Raw genomic sequence first — 20949 nt, forward strand, 5'->3', positions numbered from 1 at the left:
TGGGAACACAACCACTTGGGTTTCACATTCCTGTGATAGGTAATGGCTTTTCTCAGCTTTTTGTCTTTGGAGCTGTTGAGCAATGGTGAATGCAGAATTCTGGTCTGGGACATACCAGAAGAGTGACCATAAGTTCCTCTGCTCTTTTTATAGAATCTCTGCATTATCACCAGAAATAGGATGTGAAAAACTCCTTTGTCTTTGCAGTCAGACCTACAAGGTGTATTTACAGCTGCTGGTCTTGACTTAATTATTAGATGGGAGTTTAAGAGGAACTATGTAGGCAGTAAAACAGGAATCTTTTTTTCAGCTGTAGACAACGGAAAAAAAAAAAAGTCAAGTTTGGGTGGTGTTTTTTGGTAGGAGGTAGATCAAAATTTGGAAGTAAAACCAAAATACTTTTGGATACTACAACACAGACATTTTAATCCCAAAATTATGGCATTAAAATACATCTACAAACTTAAGGTAAGCTCCTCCTGCACATAAAGTACCTTTAAAAACAGGTCTGCTGGGTGTTACATCTGTCTCAGACCTTGTGTGAAATGCCAGGAGCACTGCACAGTTCCTGGTAATGAATCAGCTCCCAGGAGCTGCGTGGGGAGAGGGGCTGTGCCCAGGCTGGTTGCATTTGGCACTGGGGATCCCTTTGGTTGGAGGTGCTGAGCACACTCCAGCTCTGCCTGACACAAATTCCTGCTCTGCTCCAAACCCTGTTCCAGGAAATGTGGTTCACATCCTGGCAAGCACCTGAGCTAAACTTTGACAGCCCAGAGGCAGCTGCTTTGATGGTCTTTTAGCTGCTGGTGTAAGGACCTGGAATAAGGACTGGATCCTGCCATCCCCTCTGCCTGGGAGAGCACCAGCTTGGTTCTCAACACAAGCTGTGAGAAACTGCTTAATTGAAGTCACTCTGAGGATGGAAATAGGCAGAGCCACAGGAAATTTGGGTGAAGGTGCAGTTGAGGATTCCTGCTTTACCTCTGATCAACCACAGTAACAGAAATCCTTCTGCTAAGGAGAGAAAATGAGTTTGGCAGCAAGCAGAACTTTGGATTTAGAAAGCCACTATATGTGAAAGCAGCCAGATCTGTGTGATTTAGCAGAACACAGGACCTAGCAGCAAGGTCTATTTATACTCTTGTGGCAGTTATCCAGAGAGGGAAAACTGGGACAAGCTGCAAGAGAGGCAGAGCCCTGCTGCCAGCCTGCCCAAGGAAAGGTGCAGAGCTGCAGGAGTTGGGAACTGCTCACACACAGCAGCTCCACTCCCTCTGCCTGCTCTGTGAGCAGCTGCTCCTGCACTGGCAGGGCAGCCTTGAGCCCCTGAGCCCTTTCCTCTGCAGCTCTCAGATTTAGGGAGCAGGAGCCCTGCCTCTTTCTGGCTGATCTCCCTGAAAACAGAATTTTGGGGTGCTGTGAGCCTGAGGACACACTTGAGAGCCAGGAAATGAGAGGCAGAGCTACAGTCAGTCACATCTGTGCAAACATTTTCTCTCAGTTTTAATCATTAACCTGCTCAGCCTTTTTGTTCCCTGCTCCACCCTGATGTTTCTGACACAGCAGCATTTTTCAGGAGCCATGGAAGGTTTTGCAAGAGGCTCTATCATGACCATGACCATTTTATAGAGTTTTACAGCAGTCACCAGCTGCTTCAGCTACTGAAGAGATGCCATAAGCATCAAGAACACTAATAACATGCATTTCCTATTAAAAATTACTTGAAAAATTCAGCTTTGGACAGTCTGTGTAGCACAAATAAGCAGCAAAGCCCTCTGTGGCATTATTTTGTTTTCCTAGCAAGTGTTAGACTCAGTAGAAACCAAAATGAACAAGATGAAGGAAACCCCAGATGGGAGAGAATGAGCATTTGGAGATCTTCCATCTGACATCAGCAAGTCAGAGCTGCATTTGCTCCTCTGCTGATACAGGACACCATCCCAGGCTAAATCACATTAGAAATTATTCAGATTCTATATTTAATTCCGTGATTTTCAGTCCCCCAACAGAATCACTAAGGGGAAAAGCCACTACCTAAATGCATTTTTGACCTTGGGTAACATCAAGAACAATTGTAAATCACTTATTGTCATTTCTTTCCCCAAGCTTCTTAAAAATAATCCAAAATAGGAGAATTAAAACACTGAGAAGACCAGTAGCAGCCCATTTCCCCTAAGCTCAGTGTTTAATTGATTCACAGGAGTCTTCCATGATTTTTCACTGTGCTTGCCTCATCCCTCCCCTTAGAGTTAAACTTGTCCTGGGATCACCTCTGTGTGCTGATACACAAAGAGCTTTTCACACCTCTCCAGACAACTGAGTAGCACTTGCAAATATTTATACATTATGCTCATAAATTGCAAGATAAGAGGCTGCTTTATGCAGCTGAGCAACAGGAAAATGAATTAGCCTGCAAGTGTGTGACTATCACCTACCAGGAGACAGCCTTGTGGGAAGTCATTCCAGGAAAACACTGGGATATCACTTACCAGTTGGTGCAGTCTGGGCTGCAGGGACAAGTCACAGCTCTTTAGCAATGCTGTGATGTATTTTTGCACAGTACCCATGCCTGGAGATCTGATTCCCAAAGATCCCTGCCAGAAAAGGACAGTCCCATGCACGAGGGGATGGAGAAGATTTGCTGGAGCCTCCATCACAAATATATTCCCTGCAACTGTGGCACTGTGCAGGTTATTCTTTCTGCTTGGGTAAAAAATTGCTATCCTAATTATTTGCTATTCTCCAAACTACACTTCCTGCACTCAATTCCAGCTGCTGCCCTGAGAGTCCTGCTCAGCACAGTGAGCAGCTCCACTCATGATGCTCCTCAGTCTTTCTCTGCTGTGGCTTTCCTTTCTAGAGAAGGGAAGAGAAGCATTTTAATTCTGCATTTGAGAAGTGTCCTGCTGCATCCTAGCCAGGGCTCACATTAAGAGAACAGAAAAGCCTGATCCTATCTCTCAGCTTCTACCCACTCTCCCCAACCCAAAATCCCAAAGCTGTCTCCCTCCCTTATTATACCCTCTCCCCACCCTTGCACCTGCATCTAATTCCCACATCTGTCAATTCCCTAGGCAGGGGTGGGCTCACCCATGATTAAGTTGAAGTAAGAGCAGTAAAAATCCACTTTATGTAAGTGGCACCAATATTAGATTTCAGAACACAGTTATCCCTTCTCTAGGCAAAGTGTCAGGGCTACCTAAGCATGATAAGCAATGGGAAGAATGGGTTTGTTACTTTTTCCCAGTGTGTTTTCCTGCATTTGTGCTGTTCTCAGTGTCCCCTACCACTCCTCAATGAAAAACTAACAGCCCAAACCTACAGAATCTTTTGCCAGCCCTCACTGTACAGATGTGCAGGTGCAGATGTGCAGGGTGGTGGCTGCTCCTCTTGTCCCTGTCCTGTGAGCACGTCCTGCTGCTGATGCTGTGGGTCACAGGCTGGGCACAGCCAGGGGGGGAGGCTCACAAGGCCATAAAACCTTGGGAGGAAAAAATAAAACCAGTTTTAAGAGCAGGAGAGAGGCACTTTTGCCTGAAATTGGCTCTTGGCTGAGGGAGCCAAATCTCCTGTGTGACACATCCCAGCTCAGAGAGGTCTCCCAAAGCACAGACCTCTCTTGGCTGCTGCGCCTCACACTCCCAACTAGGTCAGGGCTGTTCTGCAGCTGTTTCAGGCTGAGTTTGGGACTCTTCAGTTGTGGTGCAGAGTTTCTGCTAATGCTGAGCAGTGCTGGGGAATGAGGCAACATGAAAATGCCTCAAGGAATACACATGAGGAAAGCGTGGCCCCACCTCAATGCTGCATTTTTTTTGGCTCAAGTTTGTGCTGCCACTGCTTGACTCAAGTAGTTTTTGGAGGGCGAACACCAAAACTAGGGAGTAACTTTCATGTTATAAGAAATTCAGGTTGAACTAATGGTTCAGTCATTTGATTTCTAAAAACATCAAACCTCCCTTTTTAGAACTGAATTTTTATCTGTCTCATCCATCTAAATCCAGAGAATGGTTCATTTCCATTCCCTCTCCAAAGACTTGTTTAGACCTGTAAAAAATATGAGGGGAACAGAAATTCACCCACTATGAGGCTTTAAACTGAGAGTTAAACTTTGCATCAGCTGCAGCAGCATTTGAAATGCTCAGGAGCTATAGCAAACTTTCCACTTTTTGTCAAGTTTTTTCTAACAAATAAATGTAGCAAAATTGAAGGTGAACATCTACCAGTTGAAATAAACCATCAGATGCTCTGGGTCTCTGAAACAAGAGCTCTAAAACCTGCAGGTCCCTCGTTGCTGCAGTTAGGAGGGCACTGGATAAATCTACATCCATGGGCTGGTGTTTGAAACTTCCAGTGATTCCAAGGGGAATTCTTTGGGTAGAGGTGTATCATGTGCCCCAGCATCTTTTCAGGTTATATTTTCCCTGCCTCAGTTTCAACCCATCATTCTAATTAAAATCTCTTTTATTATGCAAATCATCTCCTCTCTCAGTTTTCAGTTATTTAGCACATATTTCAAAAACAGCTGTTTCTATCTGTCGTTGCAAATCATCCTCTAGAGAAAACTTCACCTATTTCCAGCCCTTAACTCCTGTATCTGGTGATGAGGGATGTTGTGTTCCTTGTGTGCTCCTCTTTGCCCATGAAACACTCAGGCTTTCCCCCTCTGACTAACAGGAACTGAGGCTCTCTTTTCCCTGGGAGGTTCGTCATCTGCATTCTCCTCTGGAAAAAGAAGAACTGCCTGGGTTAAACCTCCTCTGTCAGCTTGGAAAGAAGTGACTTGGATGTGGTGACATGGCTGGAAACTGCTTTTTCTGGCCCAGTGAGTCGGACACTTCCTCCAGTTCCTGTAATTGGGAGCTGCTCCTGCTGCCTGACATGGCAATTCCACCTTTCATACCAACATCCAGGTGACTAAAATGTTGACTTTAGAGGCTGATTATAGCAGTGACTGAGGAACACAGCTCTGGGTGATGATGGAGCCTGAAAAACCTCGATGATCCCGTGAGTGTTGGCGTCTCCTCGTGCCCACTCATCCCTGCACACGGAAACAGGGAATGTTACTGATGGAATGGAGCCACAGCATCACAAACAGCAGGAGGAGAGAAGCCAGTGAGCTCAGCTGGTTGATTTCTCCTCCTTCCTAGAGAAATAAGTGCTCCCAACCATGTATTTTGAAGATTAACATCTGCTGTAGGAAAAACTGGATCCATGTTTTCTCCAGAGTGAAGAGTAATCCCAGCCTGCATGGTGTGGGTGATGGGAAGCACTTCAGAGCCCTAGAACCACATGAAGGAGACCCAGGGTGTCTGTGCTGCATCTGGCAGTATCAATTAAATCCTCTTCCTCCCCAGGCCTGGTGAATCCATGCCTGTGCTCAATGGAACACACATGGAGACTTGTAAGAAGCATCTTTCACTGCAAGAGGGTTCTCTCTAGGGCTGCAAGCTGCTCTCAAATACCCAAGACTCTGCCTGATCTCCAGCTTGCCTGGGATTTTTAATGGACTTTTTTGGGGTTTGGAATATTTACCACAACACTTTTAATATAAACACTGTAAAATTCCTGTTGATGGGATTCTGAAAACTTCAAGCCTCAGAAGCTGAGTGCAGTGGCTTTATCCCTTAAAGATGGGGTTGGCAGGATCCCCTGTGTTTTGTAGCACAGCAGCACCTGCTGAGCACACACCTAGTGGGGTTTTGGGTATTGAGTAGCTGAGTATTGAGGCCTCCAGCAAAGATCCTTGAGTGACTCTGATACCCAGGCCACAGGAGAGTGACAGCATGAGCTGCTGTTTGGCAAATAAATCTGATTGTGTGCCATTAATCTGAGCAGAGGCAGCAAAGCAGGACAGTGGCATCAGAGGGACAGGGACTGTCCTGGGGCCAGGGGAACATGGTGTGGGGATCCTCTTGTGGGCCCACTACAAGCTGCCTCAGAAGGGATAACATTTGTGTTTCATTAGGACAGGGAGTATTCAGAGTCCAGTGCAGCTGTGGCAGAGGGCACCTGAACAAGAGGATGTGCGGCTCCAAGGTTTTCAGGCAGGGCCTGTGTTTTTCTCAATAACTCAGGAATTACTGGAGTTTGAAAGGCACAGCAACTCAGTTTTCATGGCTGACTTGACCACTTGCATTTCAGGTTTGGAAATGCTGTCAATACTGAGATTGTGTTTTTGTTTTTCCACATGTTCATGGATCCCTTTTCACCTCCCTGGGGAGCTCAGCCCAGCTCACCCCTTCCTGCTATCTCCACCCCCCACACTTTTGCATTCATTGCTAATTACAGCTGTCACCCTCTGATGGGAGGTGAATACACCAACACCCTCCATTTCTCTTGCTCAGTTCTACTGTGGTTATTGGGAGCTGGGGGTTACATATATATATATTTATATACAGTTGTCCAACCTGATCATCTCCTATTAAGTGTAGACACAAATTAATGTAATTAATAACTGTGAGAAGACAGATTTTTACTACCTACAAGCCTCAAAGAACAGCACAGGAGCCATATGCTGCTTCTAACCTTGTTCTGTGTGAAATAAATACACAAACTTCAAACTAAAAGACTTTTTCAAGACCTGCAAAATGTATCAAGGTGAGAAGAACCTCCACAAAACAACCCAAATAAAGATCATTTATTGCAAGGCCATGCTCCTCCTCAGACAGAAAGGTGCTGGTCCTGACAGAGCTACTCCTAAAGGACAAACACTTCTGAGTTGGAGTCACTGCCAAGCTGAACCTCCCCATCTGTGGGAAATAAATTTGTGCCCCTTGCAGGAATTGAAGTGATGATTTAGCTGGAAATTCTGAGAGCTTGGTAATCACTCTCTCTAAAAGAGTGGGATAATTTTGTTTGCTTCCCAGAGAAGATTAAGGGATTTTAGAAATGCAACCAAAAACCCCACCAGCACCACCCTATCCCACAAATACAGGGCATTTATATCCTTAACCACAGCATCATTCTGATGTATGTTTTTAACATTTCTGGTTTTAAGAAGTCCTTTACAGTCTTTGTGATCTTTTTGGAGCAGGAAGGGACAGGAAGGCAGAGGTGTAGGATGTGTTCAGGTTACCCAGGGCAGTGATCAACCCTTCTGGACAGGCTCTTGATGTAAATCAGGGTGGACTTTAAGCAATGGATTAGGTCTCTACCCAGGCTGGTAATTATGAAAAATGGATTCCTCCCAGGGAAAAGAGAAAACTCATGAATGTTTTCCAGCTATATCATAATCCTGGTGTCCTTCCAAGCATAAATTTGCCATGGCACACAAAGCATGGAGACAACCATGTTTTTCTGGTCAGCTCCTATCTATGTTTATCCTTAGTAGTTTAAATAATAAATCATTTCACTGTCTCAGCTTGTCTAGCCTACTTAGCTGTGCTTGTTTTATATGTGGACTGTCTCCTGCCATGTTCAGAATGGAGCATAATGAAGCCTTGAGTGGCATCTAGAGATATGAATCTGAACACACCTACTTTAAACATCTTCTGTGGCTTCCTTGTCCTCCAGAGGCATTAAATTCCAATTATTTCCAGTTCAAATTATGACTTTTTTCAAGAACTTCTTTCAAATCCTTTGTCAGTTTTTTCTGGTTATATCCTACAAACTCTGTGAAAATAAAATTACATTTGTCCTGAGTGATGTTAATCAAAGGAACAAGAATTTAGTCCTCTAGATGGTGCTACTATTTCAAATAAAGCAGCTGCATGTTTGAAGATTTCCTTGAAATATATTCTGTAGTGCCCCATGAGAAAGAACCACAGTGATAAATCCTGACTCTAGTAAAAGAAGTGAGTCACACAACCCAAAATTTCATCTCACAGGGCAGCCTGTATGCAAACACATTGACTGCTTCTCTTTAAAAGCAGTGGATGTCCCAGTATTTTAGTAAATGCAGCAAAATTATCAGATTTATTGATGAAAATGATCCATACTTCAGGTGAAACCCCAGGAACAGCTCTGAAGGCTCTGGTCACACACCTTGCTGACTCAGGGAGAGTTGTGTGTGCACTCTGAGGGCTCTGGTAAAGGCTGTTAACTCCAAGTGCTTTAGGGATATAAGGAAAGAAGGTAAAATCATTTACCTTTTCCACTGTGGCCCAGCACTGAAATATGAGGCCAGCTGTCAATAAAACAAATTTTCTTGTCCTTAGGTCTTCTATGCCTACTCACTTTTCAAGATGCCAAAGGTCCTCTTATTCTTTCCTCTCTTTCCAAGGCTTCCATCTGTATTTTTAGAACATCTACCTATCTTCCCTCTGATATTTTTCCTGATTCTCTCTGCAAATCCAGCCAGATGGATTTTCAGCACCAGATTTTTTTCTCTGTTGCTGTCAAAATCAAGAACAAAAACTTTCTAATTTCAAGATTATTATTGCTGTACATTGTTATACATCTGACCTTTGAAACATATATTCTCTATAACCACTATCTCTTACTTTGTGCAAAGTTCACCTGTTATCTAAATAAATGTCAAATTTGGGATCTTGTTAAGCTTTTAGCTTCAGTAAAATAACTGTGAATTTCTGGAGTTTACTCAGACAGTGTAAAAGAAACATTTATTTCATTGATTTTGACTATTCAACCTTTAAAATCTCACAGAGTGTATTTGTTCTTGTGTTATGAGAAAACGATTTTGTATTTTTTCCATGTCCCCATTTATTTATCTGCTTTCCAAGAAACTTTCCCCACAGGAACATCTGTCTGGGCCCTTGGTGACTTTTACTGCTCTTTTATGAGTGTTTTTCCAGTGTCATAATAATTTGGTTGGTTGGTTTTTGAGGCAGCAAAGCCACAAAATCAAGGCCTGAGCATGCTCACAAAAACAATTTTTTAATACAAGAGACTTTAAAAACAGACAGAAGGTTGTACTAAAAATAACCATGAAGACATGAGCTTACACAACAAATGGTTTATTTAGAACACTTAGTGTAATAAATCAATCCTTGCACAAGGTAATTCCCTACGTCCTCTGACCTTTTTCCAGAAGTCCCTGCTCCTGTACATGAAGTGCTCTATTTCCCACTTGTGAGGACCAGAACAGACAAACAGAATTAGACTGACTTTGGAATTGACTCTTTCAACACCTCAGAATCTTCTGGCTCAAAATAAGGCTCCAAAACAGGTTTTAATTTGGCTTCTTCTGGCAGCTTCTGAGGCTCTTCTCTCCTCTTCTCTCCATCTTTTAGAAGTGGAACCAATGTTTTCCAGTGCTTCCCTGAAACTAAAATGGAAAGCAATGGTTAATTTTTCCCCTTCACAAAAACAGATGAAAATATACAAGTGGTTTGAACAGGGAGCTGATGAAAGAAGAAAGAAGTGGGAAGAAAGAACTTTGTGGTTTTCTTCCCCATCCTGTTCCACAAGTTTTCCATATTCAGCTGACTGCACAGTTAAATGCTTTGGTGCTGGATGCTGAGCTCCCAAACTCTGGGGCTTGGGGTCTCCAAAGCAGCTCCTTGGCTTGTACTCCAGAGAATAAAACTGTGAGCAATGAGCTCATTTCATCCTTTGCTTTTTTGCTGGCTGAAAATGCCATCAACTCAGTCACTGCATTATCAGTAAGTGCATGCACTGACTGCCCTCTATCAGTTCATCCATGCTGCTGCTATCACCAGAGTGCAGCCCACACCAGGATCTGAGTGCCTGAAAGCCTCACCTCTGCCAGGCTTAATGGAGAAACTGGCATTTCGTCTGAGGTCCCCAGAGTACCCAGGGTCTTCATTGATTATGCCCAGGTTAGTGTTCCACGTGGACCAGTTCACTTCATCAACCCTGCAGAGACAACAACAAACCCAAGATCTATTCTAAGGATCACCAGACAGCTCCAGGATCAGTTTATACCACAAACTGTCACCTCTCAAGCCTCAGATCTGACCCAAAAACCAAATTAAACTGACCACTGCACACACTATTAGTGATCTACTCTTCAGAGTGCTCCAGGAGAAAAGTTCTGCTTCCCACCACCAGATACTTGAAGCTGTTTGTCTGCTAAAGTTTGTTGGCTTGATACACAAGCAAACAGGTTACCTGAAGCACCATCTGTAATCATCTTGGCCATCAGGTGTGATCCCCACCAGGACTTGCTTCCCAGAGCGGAACGAGTGCCTCAGACAGTTCAAGTAGCTGTTCTCAATGTCCAGGATTGTGATGGCTCTCTGCCAGGTAAGAGAGAGCAGAGCACAGAGGGCTGCTGGTCAAAGTCAAACAAATCCTGAATTCTCTCTGTTTTAAAAACTCTGAGTTTTTAACATTGTCAGCATCTTAGAGCAGACACTGTAATCCTGCAACATCACCCTCTGTTAATATGTCACTCAAAATATTGAATTACTGCCCTGTGAATGAAACTATGAAGTTCCCTCTTTTACCCCAGACAAAACCTGATTCTGGTAAAGACTGGTTTTTCTCTTGCATAATCTCTCTCTTCATAGTCTGATCAGGATTTTCCATCATACAAAACCCAAATAATTTTGTCCAATGACAAAAATACTTCTTTTCTTACATTTGGAACATCTGTGGAACACTGGGATCATCTGCTTAGGCAAAACATCAAATATACATGGAAAAGGAACTAATACTTTTTTCAGGAGCTGTTAAAGCAAATCAGAAAGAAGCAGTGGCCTGTTATTTAGAGACATCAGCTCCTAAGATTCTCTCTGAAATCTGACTCCCTACACCTTTTTTTTAAACAACAGCCTCACAGAACCAACACACCTGGAGTTTCCAGATGCTCTTGCTCTCCTGTGCAATTTTGTTGACAGTCTCCCCCATCAGTGCAATGAGCATGTTGAGCAGGAGGATGTAGGTGAGGATGACATAGAGCACCAGCAGGATGACAAACACAGACTTGAACCTGTAGTTCTCTGTGAACTCCAGGTCCCCCATGCCAATGGTGAACTTGAAGAGCTCCAGGCAGGTGTAGTAGAGGCTGTTGTAGGAGGTGCGGCCTCGTTTCACGTGGCAGCACCGGGCATAGTCAGAGATATTTGTTTCCTGCCCCTCGTTGTCATCTTCAATCAAAGTCACCACAGCTATGGCAAAAATAGAATTACATTCACACAATGGAAACACAGTTTGAGATCATAACTTCATTGCAAGCAATGAAAATGAGCAGGAAGGTAACACACGTTCCCTCCACGGCACACTGACCCCAGGGAAATTGCCCTATAAAATATTCCCCAGAACTCTCTGAGCAGCTGCTGGCTCAGTTTTCTCCACACAGAAAAGAATGACTAGTTTTCTATTAAGCTTTGTAACCCAGGGATAAAAAGCTGTATGAAATTACTACAAATAATCATTATCCTGAAAAGATTTGGTTTTTAAAATTAGGTTAATTTGTTAGTTTTTAGCTGGGAACAAAAAGTCTAAGCAACTCGAAAAACAAACTTTTCTGAGATTCTTTAAGGTAAAAAAAGTAACTCCAAATAGAATACTACCTGTAGAAAATCCCAAGAGGAATACAAGATAGACAAACATGAAGCGACATAAATCTCTAAGGATCATCTGTAACATGGAAAGAGATAAAAATATTTTAAAACTTGAATGTAAACTGCAACAAAAACTCATAGAAAATACTGCTTTGGCTCAAGAATGCATTTGCTCTGAACTGGCTGTTCATGCATCAAACTGTTGTGTATCCAGCTGAGATAATAAACTTTAATACAAAAAACATTTTTCTCTAATTCAAGCAACAATTTACACAAATTCAACACATACATGGGAACAGTTTCCTCTTTGTGAGTACAAACCACATAAAGGCAGTTGCATCTTTCTTCCCCTCTTGGGCTGGCTACATCACAGAGAGGTTTATTAGCCAGCTACTGCTCTTAGCTAATGGCTCCTTTTGGCAACATTTTATCTATGCCTGGAGAAATTTCCAGCTGGTACAAAGCAGGGCCATCTCACACCAGAGCAACCTGCACTGTTCTCAGTCTCCTTGCATCTGTGCTTACCCAATTATTGTTATTTTGAAGCATGGAAGGTAATAAAAATAATAATAATAATAATCACCCTATCAAGACTGCCATAAAACATACAGGTGAAGATCAGGGGGTTTTTCAACATCACTTAAATTTTATCACTTCAAAATAACAGAAAATAATAACAGAGGCTAGCATTGTCAATGTGAGAGGCAGACATGGCCAGGTGTGCCCTGGAAATGGGGCTGCTGGCAGAAGTTCCTGCTCTGAGGCTCTGCTGCCTCCTCAGCTGCTCCCTGCACTGACCTTGGCGATCATGACGGAGTAAATTCCCATCTGCTGGAAGCCCCGGGTGTAGTACAGCATGTTGGCCCAGCCCAGGGCCAAGGAGAACACCATGGATGCCACATAGAGCTCCTGGCCACAGAAGTACAGCACCACAGAGCTCAGCAGGAGCAGGGAGTGGACAAAGCTGGAAGACAAGAGTGGTGTGAATGCAGAGGGCTGAGCTGGCCACAGGTGCTGGGAACAGAGCAGCACAAGGGATTGTCCAGTTGGGAAGAGAAAGGGCCTTGGGGAGGCAAAGCTCTCTCAGCAGTGGGAGGATTTCTGCACAAACAATGCATAAATCCCACTTGAAGATCTATTCCTAACTCTGCTGCATGACACACTGAACGTTCAGACACTTAATTTGCTTTGCCTCCACAGATCACCCATTTGTTCAATGTTATCCACTGGCAACTCTGCTGTAAAGACCCAAAGAATTATAGCAAAGCTCTTATTACAGGTGGCTTCAGCCTCAACTACAGATCCCACACACTCATCTCTTTCAGGCTAGATGCAATCAAAGATATTGGAGCTTACAAAAGAACCTCACTGTAGCCATCAACTATCAGTGTCCTGAGTGATGGGCGCCTCTGCACAAAATACTGGATCTGAAAAGAAAAGGGAACAAAGACCAGGTTTGCACCATGGAAAGACTGAGTATCTCTGAGAATTAATTAACTAAGTATCAGGGAGCTGGTACCTATAAAACACCTCACAAGAACAGCTCAAAAACACTGGTGCAAGATCTAGGGAGGACCCTTCCACTAACACCAGGTCAAAGAAAATTATCTATACCTCTTGACTGAAACATGGATTATCTAAGCAGCCAATGCTCATGAATAGGAAAAGCTTGATTGATTCTCTCCTACATCTACCCAAACAGTCAAACGAAAAATTTCAAAATATCTTACCCCTCTGAAAAAAAAATAGAGGCCTCCCAGTACACTCAGGATCTCTCCAGTTACTCGAAAATATTCCCCAGTGCTGTAACCAAAGGTGAAGGGAGGCTGTAGAAGACAGCAAAATAGATATATTCAGCAGAACTGGAGACAGAAAAGACCTGGCTTTGCCAGCAGCTGGAAACAACTCCATTTCTGGAGGAACAGTGAGTGGTTAAGTTTCTCAATGTGCTGCAGCAAGGGGGCAAGACTGGGAAACAAGCAGGGTCAAATATCTCACCTGCCTTTAGGAAAGAGGAAGATTTGGATGCTAAGGCCACACATTCAAATGGGAGGTAAATTTGGGATATCATGCAATGGGTGGTTCCCCTGACACATGACAGGAGTCATGTACCTTTTCATTCTTCTGTACAGGTCTGTAGTAAGCGGCTGCAGTGAGGATGGTGATGTGTATGGTGTAGACAAAGAAGTTGAAGTAAAACAAGTGCTTGACAAAGCGGTCCCACTTGTCTTGCAGCAGCCTGTTGAGGGGTTCCACCAGCAGCATCTCGTGACGGTTCTGTGCAGGAGAAAAAGGAGAATTTTGCTAAGACTAGAATATACTGGAGTTTGAAAAATCCCATATCCCATAAATCTTCAGCAAATGATCCCTCTAGTTCCATTAAGATCAGGGTGGGAGGTTGCTGTTTGATGGAAATGAGGGATAAGATGCTCTGTGTGGAACATGAAGCTCTCCCCAGCCAAGGAGGTGCAGTACTCACAGGTGTCTCACTGCTGTAGGCAAGGATCTCAAGCACTGAATTTTTCTCACAGGTGTCTATACAGGACAGGTCATAAAGAGAGGAGTGGACAGGTCCATAGGCCCACTCAGTGAACTTCCTGGACAAGTGTCTGCACTCAGGGTCCTTGATCTCCCGTCTGAGGATGTAAGCGAAAATCTAATTGCAAAAGAACAACATAACCAATGTTTCAGTGCTTATGGACTTCTCATTCCTCAGCCTCTCCACAATACAGGAAGGATAATTTCTCTCTAGTTCAACTGAGCTGAAGACAAACCACTGGAGCACTGCAGAGATCACAGTATGAAATAAACACAGTTAATTTCCTCACTGTGTGATGGGAGAGGGGAAATACAAACAACTTGGCATTATCTGTTTCAAAACTGCAAGAGAAAAGCAGAGATGTTACACATCTCTGAGCACACTTTGACTGGGGACTGCCAGAAGATGAGTTATATCAGCCAGTCAAAAGTAAAAGAGCTCCAGTGGTTCAGATGATATCAGAGACCCAGATTCCGTTTCCTCTGGGGCTGCCTTGCAGACCAGTGGTATGTGAATAACACCAGCTGGGCACAGACACACTCACACTTTGTAGCTTTAAGGACTGTGCAGTTAAACTGCAGCATCAGTTCCTCTTAACTTAAAGGCCCCAATAATAAAGTCCTAAAATCCATTCTGGATAAATGTTTTACATGCTCTCTCTATAATGTGATACAGCAACGGGACTGTCAAACACCTTTGTTCACCTACCCCTATCTTCCCTGTTTTGGCTGCCAGAGTTAAAGGAGTCAGCCCTTTCTTGTTGGTGAGTTCTTCCAGCTTGAGGATAGGATTAATTTTGGCACCAAGGATCAATATGTTATTATACATCTTGGTCACAAACTTGGTGTTATCCTTGGTGTTATCTGCAATCTCCACCAGGGTGTGCAGGACCATGTTGCCCATGGAGTCCTCAGCAGCAATGTTGGCTGCCTGGTAGGGATTCTCCAGGAGGAATTTCACAATGCAGAGCTGGTTGGTGCAGGCAGCCAGGGACAAAGGCAGCTCTCCTATGGCAAGCAATGGGAAGGAGTGGTCAGAAAGCCCAGTACTAGAGATGCATAAACAGAAACATCACATTGTTTTCATCTTTCACAATGAGAAAATGTTAGTTTCTCTGTCTGGAATAGCACCAGCTCTTGTGATAGCTGTTAAAATAGGTTTGCTTTGGTTTAACTACATCACAGAAACACAGCTGCTTAAAAAAAACAAACTGCCAGGACAGGAGCATGTTACAAAGGATACAGTGCTCAGAGAACAAAGGAAAGCTGACACCAGGCTCACACTGAACACCATCAGCTACCAACTGTTTCTTTATAAGCTCAGTCTTTGGGAGGAAATATTTGGCCTAAAGGTGGAACAGCCCATCTGGTACTTCTGAGCTTCCAGCCCCACATAAACAGGATTATTTAACAGCTTGCACTTGGGATGCTGCTAGGACAACTCCATCAATAAAGACCATACTGTGCTCACTCCTACCAAAATAAAAGCCAGATTTCCCTTTGATTTTCCTGAAGAACTCCCCACAGGCTCTGGCATGAACATCTGCTCCATTCTGGACCAGGAGCTTCACGAGGTACATGTTCCTCCTCTCGATGGCAATGTGAAGAGCAGTCTGGCCTACAGAGACACTCATCAGACAGAAATTCTCAGCATTTAGTACAGACTGAGAGCTTTCAGCACTGCAATTCCCTCAGCTCCGTGTAAGATGCTGGAACTGAGAGATCTGCAGGCTAAAAAGCTCTAGAACTGAACAAGAAAAAAAACACAGAAACAGCAAATGCAAGTCATTAAATCACTGTATGTCAAAAGCAGCAGAATATTGCATCTACCAGGGCACAGCCCCAGCACAAATTGTCAATCACACACCAGAACTTTGGGGTACATAAAGCCTCATGTACAAGACTTTGAGAGCCCTGCCTAACCCCATTTCAGTCTGAGCACCCTAAGCACTCACTGCAGCAGCTGTTTCTCTTACCCTTGTAGTAGTTGTCAGTGTATTCTGCATTAACAAACTCCTTCAGAGTTCCAGTTTTCCTTGCAATATCCAGCAGCAAGGGAATGGTATCATTCTTCCCATCATGCAGATTCAGCATGGCTTTCAGTAAACAGGTTTTGCCAGTTTCAGGCTCTACAAAACAAAAAATTACAGGTATATAGAAGTGATTACAAACCCACCATCCATACTCAGGCAAGCAGGAATTAATGAGGTTCTTTTCAAAAGACAAGAAACTCTATTTAAAAAATTTCAGCTCCTGTAACCTTCCAATCAATGGGCTGCCCAATCAATAGGACTATTAAAGGACCTCCTGCAGACATGTAACATAATTACCTGTTTTTATTTTCATCTCAGGAGCACTACTGGAAGAAGAGGGCAACTCAAGGTATGTGACACTAAAGGGTACCTTTGAACTCCTCATCTGTGAGATGCTTGAAGGTTCTATTAAGGTACAGCAGCAGGTCACTGAGGTCCTTTGTGTTGCCTTGGGCTACAGCATCAAAGATCCTTCTGCGGTCATAAAATTTGAAAGCTTTTTCTGAGCAGCCTGTGATGGAATCTGTAGATAGGAGCCTAACAAGGGGAAATGTCAGTTACCTAAAGTCAGATATTTAGCAGGCTTTTTATCAACTACCACAAGACTGTTCTTCATTTGCTCATGTCAAGTAAACACTGTAGATTAGAAGAGGTACATCTGCAAAGACTAAAAGAACAAAGTGTGCAAGCAACTCTCCTGATAAAATTATGATTCTGTTGCTGAAAATCTGAGAGCTGTCTTCAAAGAGGCATTGAAGTTTGGCAGTAACTGCAGGCCTGGAGCCAGGCAATCCCTTGTTCTCACTCTGAGCCATGTCCATTCACTGAGCAGCCTCAAGCAAGTTAGCTGAGGCCTACTGCCAATTTTGGGCATAATATCCATGGAGATAGAGATTTTTAGAGATGCCAAGAGACAACAGTTATTGTCACTTTCAGTTGCAACACTCCTTAATTTGGCATAGAAAATAGTGAAACTGAAAAAATGGTCATGCTCAAGCAGAGAGAACAAATGCTGCTCTCAGAACCATGGCCTGCAGTTGTCAAACTACTCAATACAACCAAATCTCACAAGGCAAACTTACTTGTGAAGTTTGCCCCTCTCCAAATTCACATGGAAAGGTGCCATCAGGTGATCCATCTGGCAGAAGGAGTCCATGGGAGCCATGACCTTGTCACTGTCCCCCATCACAAAGCGGCCTCGTCTTGCAAAAATGTTGCTTTTGAGTGGCTGCACCTTGGTGCTGGGTGGGCCCTGGGAATTGTCAGGGGCGTCCTGGGCAGAGTCCTCCCCATCTATGTGTTCATCTGTCACTTCAGATTCCTCCATGTCAAAACTGCCAAACTTCTTCATCTTCCCAAGAATGGAGGACATGATGAGCCAGCAGTCTGTGAGGAAAGACACAAATAACTCAAGTCAACACTTACAGGGCCCTTTTTGAGTCCCCTTTTACCTAGGAATGTTTTCCAGAAACAGCAGGGAGTGGATTGATGGCTCTCATGCCAGAAATGAGGCAGATGGACACATTCTCACTGTGCCCACAGCCAAAACAGTTTAGTAGGTCTTTACTTCTATTCCATTTGTTCCCACTGCCCTTACCCATTCCAGAATGAGAAAGCAAACCAGAGCATCCCAGAGCTTCCTGTTCATTTCACTGCAGAGCTGAGCCTCAGCTACCTCTGCTGAAAACCAGTGCCTCCTCCTCCAGTCATTGGTAAAGGCAGAACAATCTCAAACCCCAACAATCTCTGCTTTTCTTCTCTACTTTCTGACTGGTTTGTGCCACAAACCATTCTCATGATTGTATCAGGGATGTGGAAAAAGCCCTGCTTGTGCCATAACCTGATCTCTGGGATGCTGAGCACAGAGGGCTTCCTGCACCCAGGAAAATCATCCCTTAAGGGCTTTGCCAGAGTTATGGCAGTGCCTGATGGAATTTGGAGAGTGTGATCCTTGAGAGACGAGTGTCACCTCAGACATGAGGCACGGAAACAGAGGGAGAGGTTACCACAGATAAGATGTGACTGCAACAACCACAAGGTTGATCTTGTCTGATTCACAACCACACAGAACCTGACACAAGCAACAAATTCAGAATTAGAGAATGGTTTAGGTGGGAGGAGACTTTAAAGCTCACTTCATTCCATCCCTCTGCCATGGGCAGGGTTTCCTTCCACTATTCCAGGCTGCTTCAAGCCCAACCTGGCCTTGGACACTTCCAGGGATGTGGCAGTCACAGACTCTCTGGAGACCCTGTGCCAGAGCCTCCCACCCTCACAGATAACACACTCTGCTGAAGGTAGAACAGGTTGCTTTTTTTTTGTCTGGTTTCTTATAAACTCATTTTAATCAGACAAATATTGTCCTCATGTCACTGAATGCAAAATCCTGGAATTCCAGCAGTGGAGGCAGGAACACATCTGAACTGCTGCACAGCTGGCTGAGAGACATGCTCTGAAATCCTACATTGCTTGGAAATCACACAGCTTTGAGCACAGGAATGTCTCTAATCTTTAAAAAGCCTCAAATCATAAACTACATTAGAGTGGTCAGTAATTTTCTCTGTACAGTCAGTGTGAACACAACATCATGAATGTGCTCCAAGGCTGTTTTTCTTCACAAGACAAACATTCTGAGGGTTCTGTGCAAACCTGCATTAAAGCTGGATTTTCAGTTCTGTGGGAATAATTCATATTTACATCAAGAGTCACTTACATTTTTCTGTGAAAGCAGAACAGGAGAGAAAAATTTGCCATTTGCATTTTCTATAATTTTGTACAATATACACGTAAAGAAAACACCAATTTGCAAACTTGCACATTTAGAGTTACTGGAAGCAAATCAGCATAGCACAGATAAAATACTGATGACTGCAATTTCACTTGCTCACCTTTCAAATTCTTTGTCTCCTTAGAATCAATCACTCTGAAAGAATAACAGAATATCTTATTAACTTTATTTAACTTAATTGTCCTATAAATAAGAAATAAAAATATTTTTATTTGGAACTAGATACTAAAATTACAGTAGAACTATTACTACAGTGAAAAATGAATAAAAACAGCTCTATAAAAGGCAGAAAAAATACAGTGGGAATATAGTAATGTATAATTTTAATTTTTTTGTCTTATTTTAACTCTTGCAGACTGAGCCAAAACCATCAGTGAGTGGCTACAGAATAATCACTTATTTTCACATAATAAATCTAAATGTGCAGAATAGGCTCAATCCTGTCTCCTTGGCAATTGCTCAAACCTACATTGTTTGGGCTTTCCTTTCTAAACCCTGCTGGTAATATATTTGACAATGAAGACAAAGCTGCATTTCCTCAAAAGTATGAAATTACAAGGGAAATAACCTTCACAAATCTGTGAAAGGATTATTAAAAAAAAAACCCAACAGCATTATCTCATTTAAAAAATGCACAACATACTTAAACTTATTGAAACCCATGCAGACAGAAGTTTGATACAATAAATTAGGAAATATTTTGGATTGAATGCCTTGCCACAGCACAAATAATAGAGTTTAAAAATAACCAACCATGCTATTCAAATATACATGCAGAACTTACAAATATTGACAAAAATCCTGTCTTCTGAAAAATAGTCCAGTCTCAGTAAACACCCACTGATCTACAGGAATTTGGTGCCAGATATTCCTCCTCCAAGGTGCCTGGACTGTAAAGCCCTCAGAGTTTGCTTCTCTACTTCATTTGCCTGCAAAATGTGATGATTTTTAGAACCAAGGGAAGTTCACTGGAAAAACAGAGAATAGAGCAATAAGATAATTAAGAACAATTCTGAAACCAGAAGCATCAGTGGCTTCTATTCCCAGAGGTTTAGCAAAGCTCTTTACAAGAACTGCAGTAGTTGCTGTTGTTTTTTCCCTCCCCTTTAATTGCATTTGATAATGGATATTCTTCTCCAGATTTCCTTTTTGTAAATACACTCAAGTTTGCAAAAAAAAAAAAAAAAAAACAAAACAAAAAAACCAGCACCCAAACCACCAGACAGCAAAAAAAACTGTTTCTGGGGGTCACAGTTTCAATACTTGAATTTCAATTCAATTTACAAAACTTTGTAAAATATGCCACAATCACCTGTCTGGACACCTTTCTTGGGTGGCTGCTTTAAAGATAAATATTTTAAAGATAAGCTGATTCAAAACAGAGTAGAGGAAGAAGCAGTAAGTCCTAAAGCCTTTTTATTGTCCCATGTTTCTCCTGTGTTTCATTTAGGCTGTTAGGCTGGGAGGAAACCCCAATTTCCTGAGATTTTGAGTAGAATATGAAATTATTCAATGAAATTGTCTTTCTTTTGTTTTGCAAAAGATGGCTGTCTCTGTAGCCTTGCCATCTACCCATGAATATATAAAAGAATTATATATTTGCCTATTTAATAGCAAACTAATTATACTCCTTAGATCTGTGGTACTCTGAGTAACAAGGCTGTTTATTAATGCATAAATATAGATTACCAATGGGCAGTAGCATCCAAAATGCTGCAAAGGCTTTTGATGCAACAGCATTATCAGCTCTTTCCTGTTATTCAATAAAAATGAAAGCAGACTTGCTGATAAAAATTATATTTATAATAATGCAAGAGGGAAAACAACATATAAAAAATTCAGACTTTTTCAAACACCTTTAGTCTACATTTTCTCTGTAACATGCCAACAATCCCCTAAACATGACACGGAATGGAAATGAAGCCATCTCTGTAATTAAGATCTGAGAACTCAGCACAGCTTTCTCACCATAAAAATGTCAGTCTTGATGTTGCTAATGAGCAAGAGAGGAATCCATGTCCATATTCCACTGGAAACACGTGCTTCCTAGGGAACTAACTTGCTTCCCAATGTCATTTGAGCAAAAGACACACACATGTAGACAGAAAAGTATAAATGTTTTAACATTAGAATAAAGACTAGGAGAAGAAAAAAATTCTAA

The 20949-nt window shown here is 42.7% G+C and overlaps 1 protein-coding gene across 4 annotated transcripts; it reads right to left on the bottom strand.

Moving 5' to 3' along the window:
• Nucleotides 1-8899: 8899 nt before the first annotated feature.
• On the bottom strand, nt 8900-20843 carry TRPV1 (transient receptor potential cation channel subfamily V member 1). Of its 4 annotated transcripts, none has more exons than XM_056507010.1 (18): nt 20757-20843; nt 19573-19717; nt 18889-18923; nt 17083-17386; nt 16371-16537; nt 15944-16096; nt 15445-15585; nt 14677-14975; nt 13909-14085; nt 13542-13706; nt 13160-13255; nt 12786-12856; nt 12228-12393; nt 11439-11505; nt 10717-11033; nt 10033-10160; nt 9662-9777; nt 8900-9226 (listed from the first exon to the last, which is right to left on the bottom strand). In XM_056507010.1, the coding sequence occupies exons 4-18, from the start codon at nt 17370-17372 to the stop codon at nt 9057-9059; spliced, it is 2523 nt and encodes an 840-aa protein (XP_056362985.1). In that variant the 5' UTR covers nt 17373-17386; nt 18889-18923; nt 19573-19717; nt 20757-20843; the 3' UTR covers nt 8900-9056. The 4 variants fall into 4 exon arrangements, with proteins under 4 accessions (XP_056362985.1, XP_056362987.1, XP_056362986.1 ...); XM_056507012.1 differs by having other exon boundaries at nt 19573-19756; XM_056507011.1 differs by lacking the exon at nt 20757-20843 and having other exon boundaries at nt 19573-20742.
• Nucleotides 20844-20949: the final 106 nt, after the last annotated feature.

This window comes from Oenanthe melanoleuca, chromosome 19, assembly GCF_029582105.1.
Source record: "Oenanthe melanoleuca isolate GR-GAL-2019-014 chromosome 19, OMel1.0, whole genome shotgun sequence".
Lineage (NCBI taxonomy): Eukaryota > Metazoa > Chordata > Aves > Passeriformes > Muscicapidae > Oenanthe > Oenanthe melanoleuca.

Excerpts from the sequence above, each read along its gene's own strand:
- TRPV1 (XM_056507010.1), bottom strand. The coding sequence starts at position 17,372 with ATGTCCTCCATTCTTGGGAAGATGAAGAAGTTTGGCAGTTTTGACATG. Across the intron at positions 14,086-14,676 it reads CCAAAACAGGGAAGATAGGG|ATTTTCGCTTACATCCTCAG; the intron begins GTAGGTGAACAA and ends TTTTGCAATTAG. Across the intron at positions 9,778-10,032 it reads GATTACAGATGGTGCTTCAG|GGTTGATGAAGTGAACTGGT; the intron begins GTAACCTGTTTG and ends TTGTCTCTGCAG.